General features: G+C 37.6%; 1 protein-coding gene across 2 annotated transcripts in view; it reads right to left on the bottom strand.

Annotated features, from left to right (window-relative positions):
• Positions 1–19,359, bottom strand: part of COX10 (cytochrome c oxidase assembly factor heme A:farnesyltransferase COX10) — a 112,640-nt gene that overhangs the window by 31,674 nt on the left and 61,607 nt on the right. The window contains exon 5 of one of the 2 annotated variants that reach the window (XM_084861442.1): positions 70–140. The exons of the other annotated variant lie outside the window; for it this stretch is intronic. Within the exon in view, the coding sequence (XP_084717568.1) occupies positions 70–140 (71 nt within the window). The remainder of the gene's footprint in view (positions 1–69; positions 141–19,359) is intronic. 2 annotated transcript variants of the gene reach the window in all.

The following is a 19,359-nucleotide window of genomic DNA, read 5'->3' as shown; positions in this document are numbered from 1 at the left end:
CGGGGAACGATTTGGGATGAATAAGCAAAGGGATGTTCTGCAATGTGAGACTTATATTCATGGTTTTACCTGATCTGCCCACGAACCAGAGGTCTGTTCTTTGTCCTATTCATGTTTGAATCAAACGGCACCTCAAAAAACTGCAAAGAAGTTGAAAAAAGATAAAAAACATTAACTACAAAGTAAACAATTCTCTTCTGCTTTAGTTCCATAAAATTCCCCATAGTAAATACACAGTGAATTTCACTTAACTTTGACGGTACACATTAACCCTGCTGGTACCGTTTGGAGGAAGAGCTCCCGGAGACGCATGTAAACATCATCTGCATTAATGGTCAGGAATACACACGGATCCTCTGATACCCACTGTGAAACCACTTACACATACAGGTGCATTCTTCAAAGCCACTGTTTCAGGTTGGGAGAGGGATACTTCCATTGTGTTTGACAAAAGCATGGCTTTGCTACTGCTCTATTGGAAGCTAAGTATGATTGCAGGATGTATCCAAGTGCCAAGCCTACAAGGTGAACGTGATGGCCACCTTGCAGGTTAGCTAAGCCGGACTACGCTGCCCAGAATGCCCATTCCCGTTTACCTGCAGCTCAGGGGCAGCCACAGGAGATGCTGCAGGAGACCGGGGAGGTGGGCTGCAAGCGGCAGCTGTGTTTACGCAGGGAAACTGGGGTGCGGTCAGGCACTACTGCAGACACACACGCGCGTGGGTCTGCTGTGTCGCCTGTAGCACCGAGCTGCAGCCTCCCCAGCTCCGGCCAGATCTCAGGCTTCCAACAACCCTGCTCGTCGGCGTCTCCCAGTCCCGGGCTGAGTGCCGGTGCTGCTCCATGCAGTGCACCGCTCTCTGCAGTCCCTGTAGCATCAAGTTGCAGGCTTGGAAGCTTGAGAGACGCACGGTGCCATTTGTTCTCATGAGTTTTCTCACTCTTGTGGGCTGCAGTCACTCTTACTTTCCTTTGCTTTCCCAATGGATGGCTCTGCTACGTCAGACCAGCACCAGGTACAGGTCCAACAACATCGTAGCCCGCCCACTTCCCAGGACCACAGCCCTCACACCACTCAGCGTGGTCCTGACCCCTCATCAAACCCTAACTCATACAGCCTTCTTCCCATATTTTCAACAAGGCCACCATTTAAATGCATTTAACCTCTCAATATGTTCACTTTATCTAATGATCTAAATGGAAGGCTTCCTGAGGTATGTGAATTTATATTCTTTTTAAAAATATATATTTATTGACTTCAGAGAGAGGAAGGGATAGAAATATCAATGATGAGAGAGAATCATTGATTGGCTGCTTTCTGCACACACCCCACTGAGGATCGAGCCCACAATCTGGGCATGTATCTTGACAGGAATCGCGTCATGACCTCCCATTCATTGATTGATGCTCAACCACTGAGCAATGCCAGTTGGGCTGAATTTATATATTCTTGTTAAAGACAGGTATGCAAATAGTTACTCAAGAAGTAATTTGTTAAATAAATCATCAGAGCAAAAATATGTATGTTTGCAAATCGCCTTACACTCATTTAAAAATAATACATAATTTATGTGTTAAAACATTCGTTGCCTATAAGAATATACACTGAGTGGCCAGATTATTATGCATTCAGAGATCATAATAATCTGGCTACTTAGTGTTCATTCCTTATTGAATTAGTTCAAGTTACAAGTCATTAAAATGTTCTGTGTGGACACTCCCTCCCTTCCCAATATTCAAACACATTCCATAGGTATTTCAAATAATCTTTCCTTCATAACCATTAACTCAATTTCACAGAACTAATGAGGACTGCAAAGAAAAATAACATTATTTAAATGCTGGTAAGATGTTATTATATAACACAAACTCTTGCATTAATAGCTATTTTGGTAATTTTCAAGTCAGTGTGTGTGTGTGTGTGTGTGTGTGTGTGTGTGTGTGTACATGCAAGTTCCTAGTTCAGGAATTCTAATGAATTATTTCATCTGGATGAAGAAATATATTATTTTTTCTACATTCTGGCAAATCAGCAACCCAAAGATGGGAACTGAGGGCTAGACTGTGTCAACCAGCCTGCAGGGGCATCACTTGGCAGCCGCTTCTGTGGCCTGAATGCTTACACTTATCCGGACAAGCAACCTCTGGGCAGAAATACCACATAACCCAGACTGAGGACTCATTCCAGCGAGGGCTGGGCAACGCTCTGGCACGGAGGGGCCAGAGCTCACCATATTACTGCATTCTGTTTTTCAGGCATTTTCTGTAATGCCTTCTAACAGTTAGGTTTACTGCTTTGGTTTGGATATTTAGACCACATCTTTAAAACACAAGCACAGTATTTCAGATGAGAAATTTAAACACTTTAGAACCTATAGTTTGCTTTGGTCTATTTACATTTTTCCCTGTGCTTTACACAATTTTTTCATAACGTGATTATCATTTCAGTTGGAAACAACTACTTCTATGAAAGGAGCGAAGGACACAGGGAAGTGGAGGCGTGACCCAACATTGATTCCTTGACCTTGGGTCAAGTCAGGTCCCTGGCTCCACCTCTGTCCTTTCCAGGTTACGTCAACCCTGTATGGGTCTACACTTCTTGCCTCCAATGTTCTAATACATGAAGACTAAAAATTTCAAACATCTGAGCAACGTATTGCACAGAAATGAATACCATGCTTTCTCTGTCAGCACACAACTTATTTTCTGTCTATGTTACATTTTCAAAAAAAATAAATAAATAAATAAAGGGAAAAAAAAGTTTTTCTCCACATCTCTTTCTTCATAAAAATCTATCTTTTTGAATTCTTTTCATTTGAAAATTTTTCCTTTTTTATTCAAGTTCACTGCCTCACCATCTTCCTTCCAATCAATCAGATAATCCTTCACATTTCTTGCCTTCCAGCAAACCTAACATCCATTACTCAGGCTCTTGGGTTGCAAATAGCAAAAACAAAGAAACACACAGACAAACGGAAAACAACCCAGACTAGCTCAAATTAAACTGGGGCTGTACCTCTTACAACAGGTTGTCAGGCTTTTAGAAAGGATTGGATTCTCATGCCAGGCCTTGAATCTGCACCGTGTATGCCTGTACGCAGGCTCTTTCCATGAAGCAGGCGAGACGTCACAGGCAGGCCCAGTCTCTTCCTCAAGCAGCCAGAGCAGAAAGGCTGGCTCCCATGGCTCCAAAAGACAAGTCCGGCCACCAAGGCCACACACCGTCCTGGCTAGGGCACCAGCGCCGGCCCGGTGCGCAGGGCAAGGGTGTGGGTGGAAGATAAAATGACATAGTTCTCACTAAAGCCACAGTGTTATTTTTCTATAGAAAAGGAAAATTCTATTACCAGAAGAAAGTGGGAAGATGTCAAGCAGACAGATGTAGTGAAATTATTTAAAACTCAGAGTAAAGTTGACAGCCCCAAGTCAATTCATTTCTTACGTGTCTCACCTATAAAACAGCTTGCCTATCGTGGGGGTATTCTTAGTTTAAGTACCTGTGAGGCATTAATCACTGTAAACAGCCCTAGCTGGTTTGGCTCAGTGGATAGAGCATTGGCCTGCAGACAGAAGGTCTCAGGTTCGATTCTGATCAAGGGCACATGCTTGGGTTGCAGGCTCGATCCCCAGCAAAGGGCATGCAGGAGGCAGCCGATCAATGATTCTTTCATCACTGATGTTTCTATCTCTCTCTCCCTTCTTTTCTTAAATCAGTAAAATATATGTTTAAAAAAATCACTGTAAACATAATTTATATTAACCTCTCTCATAAGCAGTTTTAATAGAGTACTAAATGGATTGCCCCCCATAGTCACATGATTAAGACATAGGGCACTATTAATATCAATGGATATATATTTATTAGATATCTATTATAATATTTTTGCTTTCTATCATACTGTGGTTTTGGATTAGTAGACAATTGTTATTAATCCAAAGAGATGATGCTCAGCTATAGCGTATGCATATAAATCCTTCTAAAAGACAATACACACTTATGATACTATCAAATTTTGTAAGCTAAAATGAGATACCCAAAGTGAACAGGAATGTAACTTGGCCCAAGTGGTGAACTTTTTGTCCCTACGTTGATTGATTATATTCTCTGAAAAAATAGATGTAGTCTAGAGATGTTTATCAGGCTCAGAAAACATTTAATGTGATAATGAGGTGCAACTTTTTCTTTCCCTCTACTAAACAATGACAGCAACATTCTTTCTCAATACTGAACAGAAAACCAAACCCCGAACCCTGTCAGAGTTTGTTGTTCCATCCATCTTGTGTCTGTCATTCCAATGTGTCTCCCATCTTCCAAGTCCGAGATAACGTCTCAATCAATCTCAGACCAAGTTGAAGAGACGTTGAACAGAATAAATAAATACGCAGGGAGAGGCACCGTTCCCAGCAGGCCCTGCACACTGCATTTCAGTGTACACATCAGCTGCACACCTGGCCGGCCATTACTCTGTCCTTGTCACCAGTGTTTTCCTGCCATGCCCAGAATAAATAATTAACTGGGCTCGTGTTCCCGCGAGTTTTCCCTGGAGAATTTGGAATGCGAGTGCACGTGACTCTGGCAGCCCTCAGAGCGGCTTTCCCTCACGTGGGGGCTACAGCAGAATTCTCCCTAACCTCTCATGAAGCTGCATTTAAGTTTCCCCTTAAAGGAAGACAATAAGAGGTATAAAGGGTCCCAGAGCACTCAGTGGAGGCAAAGTGCCACGCCCTGCAGGTGAAACACTCAGAAAGCCACACTGGTTTGGACCAGTCACACTGGCTTTGACCTGCTATGAGCTTAGACTTTCTCTGCCAGGAAGATCTCACCTGGTAACACAGCTTTCCAAAGAAGATAAAAGGAAACACGGGGAAATATTTATAATATTTGTCTCCGGGTAGAGAATGTGGAATGATTTGTTATTCCTTACCTACTGTGTTTTTCAATGGTCTATAAAGTCAATGCATTTTATACTTAGGGAAGAAAGGTAATAAAGTCTACCCAAATGATACAAACACAAAATCCAGACAAACACTTTTTAGGTAAACTAATAAAGAATTACTAAACTGATCTACTATAAAAGCAATACTAATGAAAGCATAGCCAATTAGGACCTTTTTGTCCCCAGAACAAGCCACAGGAAGACCAAATGAGGCTAGTGTTTCTGGAATACTTCCCTTTTCCCTCCGAGCATCCTCAGTGGCAGCTCCTTCACTTGGGCTGCTGGTTCTTTTTGCCCAGATGAGCTCAGCCTCCTACCCACTTCCTCCCTCCCACTGATGCTCACACAGTCCCAGTGATCTTTGCAGATGCAACCCAGACCACACCACTCTCCAGCACAGGGCTCTGGCTGGGCCGCCGCTGCCCCAGGAAGGAAGGCCACGCTGTACTGTGGCCGGTACAGCTCTTCACAGAAGCCTGGCCCCAGCACCTGCCCAGGCTCCTGGCTGCTCCGCCCCCTGCCTGCTCCTCTCTAAGCATCCTGAACACCTCTCAGCTCCCCCAGGACATGCTGTCTGTTCTTCACATACTCTACCCCCTGCCACATCCTACTGCTTCCAGGACTATATCCTACTTCAAACAGCTCTTCCCAGTCCCTGGCAATCTTACTGTACCCCTCCAGTCAACTGGACCTGCTCTGCTCCTCCCCACAAGGAGGCCTCATGTCTGGTCCACTCATGAGCATCTGATTTCTCCTCTATCTCCACACCCTTCCTTCCATACATGACATGGCCTTCTACTTCACAAAACACAGAAGTCCTTTGACAAAACACTCCTTCTCTCCTACCAGGACTACTTAGTCCCTCCCCCTCACTGCTATCCTGTTCATTCCCCGTCCTACAGTTCCACTGATTGATTACCCCTTTCCCTACAGCGTGTTCCGCCCGTGTCTGTTAGCTGGATTATTCCCATCTATAACCACACATGCTTAATTTCCCCATCCCAACCCCTCTCCCAGCCCCCGCACAGCCCCCAATGTCCTATCTGACTTTAGCATAAGGCTAGCATTTGCAAAAGAGAGAAAACAGCCGCTTCTCTTAATATACATGGAGTTTGGGGCCCGCATCTTAGCCAGCATGTTCAGTAAAACAGGGTGTCCGAGGTGAAGTTAAGAGTCTTCTGAAAATTTCCAAATAAGCTCAAGGGAATTTCCTCTCTAACAGCTGCCAAGGGCTACACTTCCATTTTTGCAAACACCATTTTAAAAGGTTAATTCTGAAGGCCACTTTTAAGAACACATAAATGCACTAAAGCCCATTAAAGCTCATATGAACAGACTTTTTAAATTGCAAAACAGAAAAGATCTTTTTAAACTAAGGCTTAAAAAATTAGAGAATCTTTCTTCAACTAGTGCTCTGTCATCATAATACAATGTGGACAACAAGACCATCATAGAAATAAATTCCTGTGGGTCCCTCCACAGCTATAAGACAAACAGGCATGCTGGCTGAAAACATGGACAGTGAAAAAATAATGACAACAGAATGACCTCAGAAACAGTTCCTGGAAATACTACAAAAAGTTTAAATGCCACTACTGAAAAAAAAAAAAAAAAAAATCAGAACATCAACATTTGTAAAAAGCAAGAAATAAATAAGATCATCCCTATCTGGGACTCTGTGGCAGAAGAGGGCTCCGACACTCATAAAAAAAGGTTATGCCATATGCTGAGCAGTAAAACTGGCAAATGCAGAGGTTTAAATGCTGCTATTGCGTACATCTGGTCCCGATGCTGTGGGGGTAGAGGCTCGAAAATCATTAAGCAATCTGAGAACCGCCAAACAAAGAAACTGTAAAATTCTGGACTATAAAGCAAAGGAAACACATTTAATCCTGCAGGAGTTGCAGTGTGTGTTTCACCGGGCGCCCCTCCCTAGAGGACCCAGCAACCCGCCCTGCTGAGTGACACAGTGACACAGTATCGCCGCCGCCGCCGCCTGTGGCCCGCAGCCAGCTCGCTCCCACCCCGGCACCTGTTGCTTTAATCTCGTTTCTCTACGCGGCAGAGAGAAACAGAGGCGAGCAGTGAGGAGGCGGCCAGAAGGCACTGGGAAAAAATAGTCTCATTCATTTTGTCTATCAGAGAATATACGCCTTAAAATAAAGTTACATGTGTAATACTTTCATCAATAAAGATTAAAAAAATAAAGTTACACATGCTTGCTGTAGGTCTTTAATATGAAAAGATTAACACATTTATTCTAAGATTAGTTAATTTTTGAACTTCAGATACCAACAATCGAAAGAAAAATCAGATTAGATTTATTAAGAAACATCCACTTTCTATGGTAGCGTCTCAGCAAAGCGATTTGCAACCTCCTCTCAATGAGCCCAAGTTTCTGTGATGGGGGTACAATCATGTGTGTTTCCACGAGTAAAATTTTCTCTGTTGCCCATTTCCCCCACAATCCTGAAATATTCTTGATTCCCTAAGATTATTTTATGATAACTTTATGACAACCTCCATGTTTAAAGCAAGTACAGTCTATTACAAAATGTTCTTTATGAATTTAAGTGGGAAAAAATGGAATGTAAATAAAAACAATGACTATTACATGAAGCAACAATGAATAAATAATAATAGAAAGAATAATACTTGCATCAAAGGATACAAATAACACAGAAATATACTGTATTGGGACATTTTTAAAGAGTCAGAAGGAAACACAGGTGCTAGACAGTAGACGTTAACTGGAATACTTTTCACAGCTTTTTACTGTTGTTTCTGTTCCTCTGTCCCCAATGCCTTCCTTTCACCCGCTTACCAAAAGCGCCTCATTGCTGTGCCTGCTGCCTTCGGAATGTGCATCTCAGCACAGAGTGGGGCCATCCACGAGAGAGGAGGGCCGACAGCTCCTTTGCTCAAAGGTAAGAAGAGCTGAAAATCCTTTTAGGCGGGCAAGACACTGGTCATGCACCAAGAGACAGGATATCGGGTAATTTCCCCGAAACCTCTAAGGTTTCAGCTTCTTTCCTGAGAATCCAAACCACAGCCCGGAGAGTGCTCTGAGCCCAGCCACTGTGAGCTGAGTGCAGGACACGCCCTCGCCCACCTTCCAGAAAGGCCTGCAGAGAACACAGTGGGCAATCCATACACACTATCTTTTCAGTCTGTTGAGAGCAAGCTGGGAGGAAATGGGCCTTTGCTGGAATATGTTCCTTAATTATGTATTTATGATTTTCTATGTTTCCACAAGCTACCCATGTAAAGCAGCCATCTAATTTCCTAACAGATAGGAGTTAAGAGTGTTAATGTCTCAATGAAGTACTTCCAGAAAAAAGGCTTTATTTTTTTTCCTTTTTATTTCTTTATTGATTAAGGTATTACGTATGTGTCCTTATTGCCCCATTAACCCCCTCATCCCTCCACTCGTGCCCTCACGCCCCTGGTGTCTGTGTCCATTGATTAGGCTTATATGCATTCATACAAGTAAAAAGGCTAGTGGAGGGGCAGGTCTTCTAAGGGAGCCCTCACTCCCTTTCGTACTTCTGTTAAAGGGGAGCAGTAAAAGCACAGAAGAGGAGAGTAAAGTAAGGGCACAGCAGAGAAAGGGCTGATAGTAGTCATCGGTTTGGTAAAGTAGCAAATGGTGACAAGCTGGTACCAGACTAAATTCCAAACAATACCCCAAGTCATATTTTTCATACAAAACATTAAAAAACTTATTTGAGTGAATTTCTAACAGAGATTTTACTTTATAAATGTCAAATGGATCACAATTCTCAATTTAACATAATCAACTACTTAAATATCTCCAGGGTCAGGTGCTCCTTCTCTTATGTGAGGCAGAAAAATTCTAAATTGTATGTACCAGCATATAACATGCAGTAATGAGAACCATTCCCACCCCCACAAATCAAAAGGTAAGCAGACCCTTTATAATTAAATCTGTACTAACATAAAGCAATGTTAGATATAAATGTCTTTATAAGAAAATAATCTGGCCCTAGCTGATCTGGCTCAGTGGAAAGAGTGTCGGCCTGTAGACTGAAGGGTCCCGAGTCCTGGGTCCAATTCTGGTCAAGGGCATGTACCATGGTTGTAGGCTGGATCCCTGGCCCTGGTCAGGCATGTGGAAAGGCAACGAATCACTGTATCTCTCTCACATCGATGCCTCTCTCTCTCTCTCTCTCTCTCTCTCTCTCTCTCTCTCTCTCTCTCTCTCTCTCTCTTTCTCTTTCCCTCCCTTCCACTTTCAAAGAAAATAGTCTGAAATGTTGACTATTAACTACATTTATTTTAGCCTAGCCACTTCACAGTGACTTTTAATAAGAACAGTCTAAAATAATCACCATTTTACAAAAGGCAGCCTTTATAGGTACAATGAAAATTAATAAGACAAGTCACATTGGGGAAAGGCACTGGGAGTTTTTCAACTGATTTTTAACGGACAAATAAATTAGCACTTTAATTTATAGTTAGGCTTAGAAATCCTAAACATTATCCGGGTATAAATTTTTGAAAGAACACATGAGGAACAGCAATAAAGCAGGATCTAATTTATGTCAATATAATTTTTCAAAATGATAGCTCTAATAATTAAGTATATTTGAGGCATCATTTCCTTCATCTATCATAATGCAATGACTTAAAACTAATTTGATTAAAAGTATTTTTTTTTAAATTACCACCACTAGTCAAGATTTTGAAAGCTATGCAACCAAGAAATCAGATATAACACTGCGATTAATGAAGAGCAGTTCATGGAATATTATTGATCACATACATTACATGATATTTAATAATGTAAATTTTTCACTGCCTCATAATCAATGGGACTACCCTTAAGAATATAAAATGCTTAAATTAAAAACAAAAACATAAAGACTATGAAAATAAAATACAGTATTTCAATATTATCATTTATAAATAAAGAGGGAAAATGTTCTTTTAAAAATATATATTCTGGTTATTATTGATTTCAGAGAAGAAGGGAGAGGAAGAGAGAAACATCAATGATGAGAAAGAATCATTGATGGGCTGCCTCCTGCACACCCCTATTGGGGATCCAGCCCACAACCCAGGTATGTGCCCTTGAATGGAATGGAATCTGGGATCCTTCAGTCTACGGCTGATGCTCTATCCATTGAGCCAAACCGGTAGGGAAGAAAATATTCTTATAAAGAACAATAAGGAACTCTAAATTTAATTAGTTTAGTTCATTTCTAATAAATTTACTTCTGAAATTACATATTAAGGAAATAGTCCATAAGTAGAGGAGAAAACGACAAGCTAAAAATAAGAAACGTACCTGCTATAGCACTGCTATAGAGAGAAAACTGGAAGGAGCACTAGAGCAATGGTTAAAAGGAATGGCTAAAATGTGGTAAAACGCCTTGATGGAATATCAGGCAGTCATTAAAAACAGAAGACTATCCCACTCCCTCTCCTTTCCTCTCTGAAAACAAACAAAAACAAACAAACAAAAAAACAAACAAACAAAACAGAAGACTAGCCCTAGCTGGTTTGGCTCAGTGGATAGAGTGTCGGGCCTGCAGACTGAAGGGTCCCAGGTTCGATTCTAGTCAAGGGCACATGCCTGGGTTGCGGGCTCGATCCCCAGTAGGGGTGTGCAGGAGGCAGGCAATGATTCTCATCATTGATGTTTCTCTCTCTCTCTCCCTCTCTGAAATCAATACAAATATATTAAAAAAATAAAAGACTAATAATATGGAAAAATGCTTCAAACATTAATATTGTAATCTGTTTCATAGTAGTGGGTCTGTGTTTTTTTTCTTCTTTTCAGAAGTTTCTTTTATTGTAATAAAAAGAAGAAAAGTAAACAAAAAGTATAAATTTTACAGACAGATGTGGCTACTACATTCTTTATAAAAGATTTGCACCCAGTTCGCAAATATTTTAAAAATTAAACGTTACATCACATTTTCCAAACCACATTAAAACTTTTAGGTTTTCTAAAACACATTAGAAATGTAAGTTTTCATCACCAATGCTTTTGAAGGTTAGTCTGAGGGAGGGAAGCCCTTTTAAAGATGGCAGGTCAAACAGACTTACAGAAGAAGCTCCTTTTAGAAAAGGCTTCTTCACTTTTTTTCCACCTCTTTATTTGTTTATGCAGAGCTGCAGCTCGCTAAGCCCAGGTTTCTCAGGATTTTTCTTTTCTGGGACTATTATTTTAGCACACGCTAATTTGCTCAAGTACTCACAGGCATTCCTCCGAAAGGCGAGGTGGCAATCCGGCAACTACAAACTGAGATCGTTTTGATACTAAGTTTTGGAAGCAACAGAAGGATCCTCATAGGTCAGTGGTCGGCAAACTCATTAGTCAACAGAGCCAAATATCAACAGTACAATGACTGAAATTTATTTTGAGAGCCAAATTTTTTAAACTTAAACTTCTAACGCCACTTCAAAACAGACTCTCCCAGGCTGTGGTATTTTGGGGAAGAGCCACACTCAAGGGGCCAAAGAGCTGCATGTGGCTTGCTAGCCGCAGTCTGCCGACCACTGTCCTAGGTATAAAGACTCAGATATGCACATCTGCAGCTTTGAGCTATTATGTCGATGAACAAAATATCTAAGTGTGCAATCATTATGCAATTTTATATTATTGCCAAAAAGTCCTTTTTATTCATCTAGGCAAAAACAATAACAAAAATCTTTTAACTAGGTTACTTCATTTGAAATTTCCTAATGAAAATTTCAGTAATAAAATTATGACACCATTTATTTTGATCAGCTTTCCACTGTACACTGTTCTCAGCTATGGCTTTAGTAATTAAGAGAATATATTTCCTAGGAGGTGAAAAAATATTTGTTAAAAAGCGGTAACTGACAGATCCTGGCTGGTGTTGGGAGAATTCCTTAAAATGGGAGTCTCTCATGACAACCATTCACAACTTCATCAAAGCAGGTGAAAATCTATAGTCTAGAAACTGAATGAATAGAATAGAATAGACAGGCAGAATACAGAACACCATGGGACAGTGCCTTTTTTAATACTGGTAAGACTATAATAATGCAGCCTTTTTAAAAAAATCAGGAACAATGTCCTAGTGACTGAAGGTTTACTGTTACCAAGCTGGGCTGTTTTGGGCAGCAAGCATTATCTCATGGATAATCCTCACCATAGCTCCATTAGGTATATGTCATCATTATCTTCACTTGAAAGATGAGGAAACAGACCTGGAAAAGTAATTAACCACGGTTGTAAGGCTTGGATTTGAACCCAGGCAGTTGGATTTTGGAGTAATCACTGCCCATACACCACACAGCTTGGATAAGAGACAACGGCTAGGGATGAGGACAAGATGAGGCAGGGCGAGATTAAGACCCTGGCTCCGGCTCACAGTCTATAGCTCAGGAGATAAATTTTATAAAACGGTAAGAGGCAGTATGATAAGATTCACAGAAATGCAAATAATAACTGCCAATAATAAGTTCAAGTGGGCCGAAACCGGTTTGGCTCAGTGGTAGAGCGTCGGTCTGCGGACTGAAAGGTCCCGGGTTCGATTCCGGTCCAGGGCATGTACATTGGTTGCGGGCACATCCCCGGTAGGGAGTGTGCAAGAGGCAGCTGGTCGATGTTTCTCTCTCATCGACGTTTCTAGCTCTCTATCTCTCTCCTTTCCTCTCTGTAAAAATATCAATAAAATATATTTAAAAAAAAAATAAGTTCAAGAGGAAGGACAGGTTCTGACTCTCCATACAGATACACCCCAAATTTGGCCTACCAGGCACTTGAGAACTTTTAGCAAAAATCTACCTTTACTTTTGCAGCTATTCAAGAACTGGTATGAGAACTCTTCACAAGTAAGAATTGTGGACTTAAAAAACCAATTTTGCAACCAATGAAGCAATTATCATTAGGAGGATAATACAAAGACTATGTTTCAGATGATTTTATTATATTCAAAAAGAACCACTGGTGTGACTACCTGTGGTGGAAAAACATAAATTATTACACCTAATTTCAATGTCCAACAATATGAACTTAATGGCAAAATATACAAAATTTAAAAAGTTCTTTAAAAGCATATAATGTTTAGTAACCTGGGGAAGTTCTTGATTTGCTATGAAGATAAACAAGTCACATTATACTATGTGATTACAGTACAATGCCTATTTGTGTGCATGTGTATTGCAAAAGATTGGACAAGAGCTATTCCTCTGTAAGGAAATTTTATTCATGTGTGTCCCTTTAATGATTATCACTTTATGAAATGATTGAAAGAGTCAGAACCAATACCCAGTTTATTTTAAAGTAGCAAGATTGCTCAGTTGTGGGAATGTTAAAGGCGTGTATTGAATTGGCCCTGATATTTAAGGAATATTTTGGAATAAAAGAGGTCTGAAAGAACCATAAAACTGAATCTACATAGAAAAACAACAACACAGGAATATAGGCAATATGTTCAAGAACATACCGATTAAACTAGACTTATAAATTAATTACATTTGACAACGGAAAACAGCAATAATTTTCCCAATACTGAAGTGAAGATATTTTTGCCCCCAAAATGTCAGCACTCAAAATCTTCCATCCTTTTGACACCCAATATAGTAGCCTTTCTAGTCGACATTAGTGCTATTTATTTTTCCTCTGTTCACTCATTTGTTATTTTAAAGTGATTTGTTTAGAATGTTCTTCTAGTCCGTAGATAAGCATGCATTGGAATACCAACCATACACATTTAACACTATCCTTAAAACTTCCAGTATTGAAACATTAAATATATAATAATTTTCACAGGGAGGATTATTTTTACTCTCCTCATCTTTGTTTAGTGTTTAAAAAAGTGGAATAGCTATTTATTTACTTTCACTTTAGATACATTGATTTCCAAAAGGAGAATCACTGGTTTAAAAGGTATAAATAGTTTTGGATCTATCACTTAGACATATAGGTATTATATACACTATTATAACTTGATGTATTTTCGTTTAACACTCACAAAGTTCTGTGTCACTATTATTTGGAAATGAGACTTTTATGAGATTGTACAGTATTCCATTACATGGATAAAACATAATTTTCTTTAGCTGAGTTTGTATGTTGAAATTATACTTCATGTATTTATAATATATAAAATATTTGCATATATTTTGATAACTTATTTAGAAAGAAAATTCTAGAAATGTATGCTAGGTTGAAGGGAACATACATTTTTAAGGATTTTACACAACACTTCTAAAATTTCCCTCAAGAAATATTGTTCCAACATATATCCTCACTAACTTTAGGTAAAACAACTAAAAAATAAGAGAGAACCTAAAAACTTCTTTACCCACTTAATTGCTCTTAATCTTAGCCTTCTTATTGATTTAACAGCAAAAAACAAAAACAAAATTCTTAGGACACTCTAAGTAAACTTGAAGTGCAAACAATTTTAAGTGAAAAACATCAACAAACAAGCAAAAAGATTCCAACATAGGATATAGACTAAACCCTACAATTTTATAAAATCTTTAGGTGAATAAAGTGTTGGTTTTTAAAACGAAGGAGTGAGCTGCACACACATGAACAAATTGTAGTCACTCATGTCTTTTCCTGTCTCTTTTTGCCGTAATTTCTAACACCGAGAATCAGGCTGTTCTGGTTCTGCTAATCTCATAAATAAGGGGAATTAAAAAGAAACACCCGACCAGAAAAATGCATTTTGACGTAAGAGACTCCCTGTAAGTTTCAAAATGTGCACATCAAGAAAACAACTAAGTAGAAAATCCAAGTAACCAGTGTCTCAACCGTGCTTTATGGAGAGAACTTGCTGAAACCTCAGGATGTCACAGCCAAACCAAATGTCAAAGGTGAGGCTAACTGTAAATAAGCAAAAGCAAATGCAGACTTCTTTGTTAATAGCAAGTAAGTCTTTAAAAAAAAAAAAAAAAAATATATATATATATATATATATATATATATGTATATATATGTATATATATAATCATCTATCTTTTTCTTAGAAATGCCTATTATTCAAAAGCCAAGTGAATAATAAAAAGCTGCACACAAGTGAACTTTCTAAATTAATGAAGTTACTTTCCACTTTGAATAGCCATATTTATAAAATTCAGATCAGTTTTTCATGAAAATGTTTCCAAAATTTCTATTTCTCAATTTTTAAAAGAATTTACTGAGCACCATTCACCTTGTTTTCCATGCCTGGGATGGGATGCCTGCCTTCACATCAGACTGCTCTAACTCCTCAGCTTTTAAAAAGAAATCTCCTTTTTATTTCCTTTATTTTGTCCTTTGCCAATGTTTTCTTCTTCTCTGCCTTCATGTCTAATTCTTAGCTTCTTACTTTTACTTTTTACTACTGAAAAACTTGATGGAAAAATAAAACTCAACCAACCTAAAGGAAGGCAGAGCTTTTAGGGTGATTCTCAACCTCTCTTCCAAGATCTTTCCTTTCTGTGCAAATGCCTTTGCTTCCTGTGAGTTCCTGGCCATATGTTTGAAAAAGATTTGAATTGGAGGACAGAGACGTTACTGATTGCGATGCTAAAATGTAAAAATTCTAATAGCTTAAGTAATAAGGCTATAAAAGACAATAATTCCATATTTGTACAAAACTCTGGAAAATAGGAACAATGTTCTTTATACACACTTAGAGAAAATTATAAACACTCCAATGCTTCTACAGTATAATGCTGGATAGCCTCACTATCTAATAAAATCAGTGGTGTGCTTGCTACATACTAACACATTTTTGTTTTACTGAAATAGCTTCAGTAACTCCAAAGAAATGTTATCATTCTGATTACCAAAATTATCCAAAGATTTCCACTTAATATAATCTGTATACTATGTACTCTAATAAAACAAAACAAAACAAAATTTGGCAATGGAACAAATAAATTATACTGCATAGAAAAACAAAGAACAGTCCATATAAAATTTATTAAGATCCACCTATCCAAAAATGAACATCTTCATAGTATGAATCTTTGTGCCCACACAGTAATAAAACAAAACTCATATATTTCAAGTGTGAAATCTTAAAGATAATGTACAGGTACGCACTGTTGTCCTTTATTAAGAATAAGAGAAAATGTCCTTTATTAAGAATAAGAGAGAATGTGCTATGCTTGGGCCACGTGGAAAGACTCATAAAGCATTTTTTAAACATGAAGGAGAGTCAACATTCTGGCTGTGAGACTAGACTATGATTCTGTAAGATGTTATCACTGGAGGAAACTGGGAGAAGGATAGGGAACATGGGATCTTTGTATTTTTTCTCAGAACTGCATGTAAACCCACGATGATGTCAAAATAAAGAGTTTAATGAAAAACATACCAAGAACATTTACTTTACCCAGATCCAGTGAAAGAATTACTACTTTGGAAGGCATACTCTCTGCTATGAAATTAAATGGCATTGCTGTTGGTTGTTGTTTTTTAGATTATTAAGCTACTTGATTTCAAAATCCTACCCCATACTGTACTATAACACACATTTTTTTTTGGGGGGGGGGGGCGAGGAACAGGTTTAATCTTCTTTTTACGTGCTTGCTATCCCTTTTTGGAGGTGAAAACATCTGTGTCCCACATTCAAAGCAAAATTAGGCATCTTACCAGTGCTCACTCCGTGCTCTCTGAAACACTATCTGGCGAAGGCAGATGCTTTCATCTTCCGCTGGGAGCAGCCATTAAGGTAGTTCTAAGCCCCAGTTAATTTTTTCCAGAAAACAAACGTTTTCTAACATATAGATTGTTTACTACAGCAAACAGAGAAGGCATGTGTGCGTTTCCATCTCTTCAGATTCCTTAAGAATATGTTAACAAGCATGGAAGTGTACCATTAATAATATTCCTAAAGGTCATGAGTGTCAGAGACAACTTGATGAAATGTGGAAAACTATATTCTTTAAAGATCTGTCTATGATGGATTATGAAGAATCATTGCTTTTTCTTTCATGCACTAACATTTGTTAAATCTGAAGATATTATGAAATCTACATCACAAAACCTTATAATTACAAGTAAGTAAAAAACTATTAATATTATTTATGGGGTAAAAAGAAATTCTTTAACCCCCAAACAAAGAAGAACTAGACAGTTTGGAAGCACTGGCTGGAGGAACTGCTATGAAGACCAGGCTCCTCTCGGTACGAGTCAAGCCATTCGGCGCCAATGCTATTACACATGTTTTACCGAAAAAGAAAAGGATTTCTACCTGGTAACATATAGTCTCACTTGTGCCCTAAAACACCACTAATTAAGATTACAATAGAACTAATAAAAACTTGAATTAAAGACTAGTTTAAAAAAAGTTTATTAATTTCAATTATGATAAACATTTCATGAATTTAAACTTTACTAATCAGTCACTTTTCCCCCCATCAACCATATTTAAATCAGGATGAAAGAAATGATTTCCGTTCAGGAAATCTTTTCATTGTACACAGTGTTATTCCATAGTTTTAACACTATTTGCTATTAGGTTAGGTACTCGAGTGACAGCAAGCATTTAAAATGCTCGATAACCAACTGTTTCAGTGTCTTCACGCATATTTAATCAAGTATTTTATGTCATACATTGAGTATAAATACAAATAATGTTTGCTAATTCCATAAATTATACTATTAGCTTCTATGGCGCACACAAAAACAGATACAATAACCACTCTCAAAGATTACTCTTAAGAATACGAAACTCTTCAAGGACTTTATTATCCTAATTTAATTGGAAAAATAACAATATTGGATTTCTTCAGAAATATTCCATAATTTGAACCTTCCCCAAATCCAGTTAGTACAAATTAGCGTAAATTAACTTTAGCTATAATAATATAGAGTACAAATTAGTGTAATTTAGCTACAATAATACAGATTAATGGATAACCAGAGGTTCCCTCGATGCTTTCTTCAATGTCTGATTCACAAAAGTATTTCATTAGCAATTCTCCTGTTTAGATGAAAATATGCATTTCTAAAATACATTCAATTATTAAAAAATACATTCAACAAACTACAAACACAGTTACATTTTTTTTGTTTTCATAGAAATTGTGAAAGTAAACTGCAGCCCAATCTAATTATAATACAAAGTTTAATAGCTAAAAAACAGTGTCAAAGTTTTACTAAATCATTTCTAAAAACAAACAAACAAATAAATAAACAAAAAACCCCTATTGACTAAATTATTTTCAATAAATTCCAAGGAAATTCTAGGGAATTTTATCAAACCCTTCACCTTACTTAGTTACTTTGTAAAGAACTTTACAAACACCGTACATCATCTCTATAAATAAGCTACAAAAGTAACATAACAAATTTTTAACTAAAAATTTCAACGAACTCTCCATATTGATTGTTGTACTGTTTCATTTATGAATTAAATAGATCTAAAATGAGCTAAACTTAAAATAAGAACCATTAAAATTCTAATCACACAATTCTTTCAAAAATGATTTACTAGATTATTAAAATTCTATAGTAATAATGCATAATTTTTCTCTAATACTACCTAAATATTACTTATGCAATGAGATAGTTTTCATCATAAACACAGAAAAAAAACCATAAATGGATTATTCTCTGATATAAACATTTCTTACAACAAACATTTCTTTTCTTCCTCAAATAATTTAGTAGTCAAACTATTGTATATGTTTGATGGAAAATTTAACACTTTATAAAAATATTCTGCAACATGTTTGTTAATACTGAAAAAATACAATTTTATTTTTTAAGATTAGGGGAAAATGAACAGAAAATACAAAAACACAAATTATTGTGATCACATACTTCTATCCAACCATTCATTAAATTGTTTATAAACCCAAAGTGATAGAAAACAGAGAATCAAAGGAAGAAATATTTAGCAATAAAAGCATCATACCTCATGTTGTACCAATTGATATACCAGTTGTTCAGATGGAATTATTTTAGGTAACAGATTTGACCATCTACGCTTACTCTCCTTCAGAACTTAAAAATAACAAAATTGCAGAACCTGGTTTTACATACATATCCTAGGACAAGTGATCGCACAGCTGTGGAAATCTCAAGTATCAAAAATTCCTGATATAATAAAATGGTGTAAACTTAAACCACCCATTTCTAATCCAATTACTTTATCTCCTCACCTCATCTGCAATGACTTCATGATGTTGGATAAGGAATGATGTGGCATTTTGTTCATGATTAAATTCCAACAGAATGTAGAAGTATTGTGGAAAATGAAACCCAAACAAAAGCAAATTTAAGTATTTTTAACATAAATGTAAATGAAATGCACATATTATTAGGAAAAATCATTCCATAAACAACTGGTTGTTCATCATTTTATAATTTAATCATTCAATTTTGTGAAGTCAGAAAAAACAAAAAACAAAACCTCTAAATGAAAAGGATTTTGACGAAAAGCTATTGGCTTGAGGTTTCGGAATCTCCGAC

This window comes from Pipistrellus hanaki (assembly GCF_964339955.1).
Source record: "Pipistrellus hanaki genome assembly, chromosome: 16".
NCBI lineage: Eukaryota > Metazoa > Chordata > Mammalia > Chiroptera > Vespertilionidae > Pipistrellus > Pipistrellus hanaki.
The sequence above is the reverse complement of the archived record's forward strand: the minus strand, read 5'-3'. Positions and strand labels throughout refer to the sequence as shown.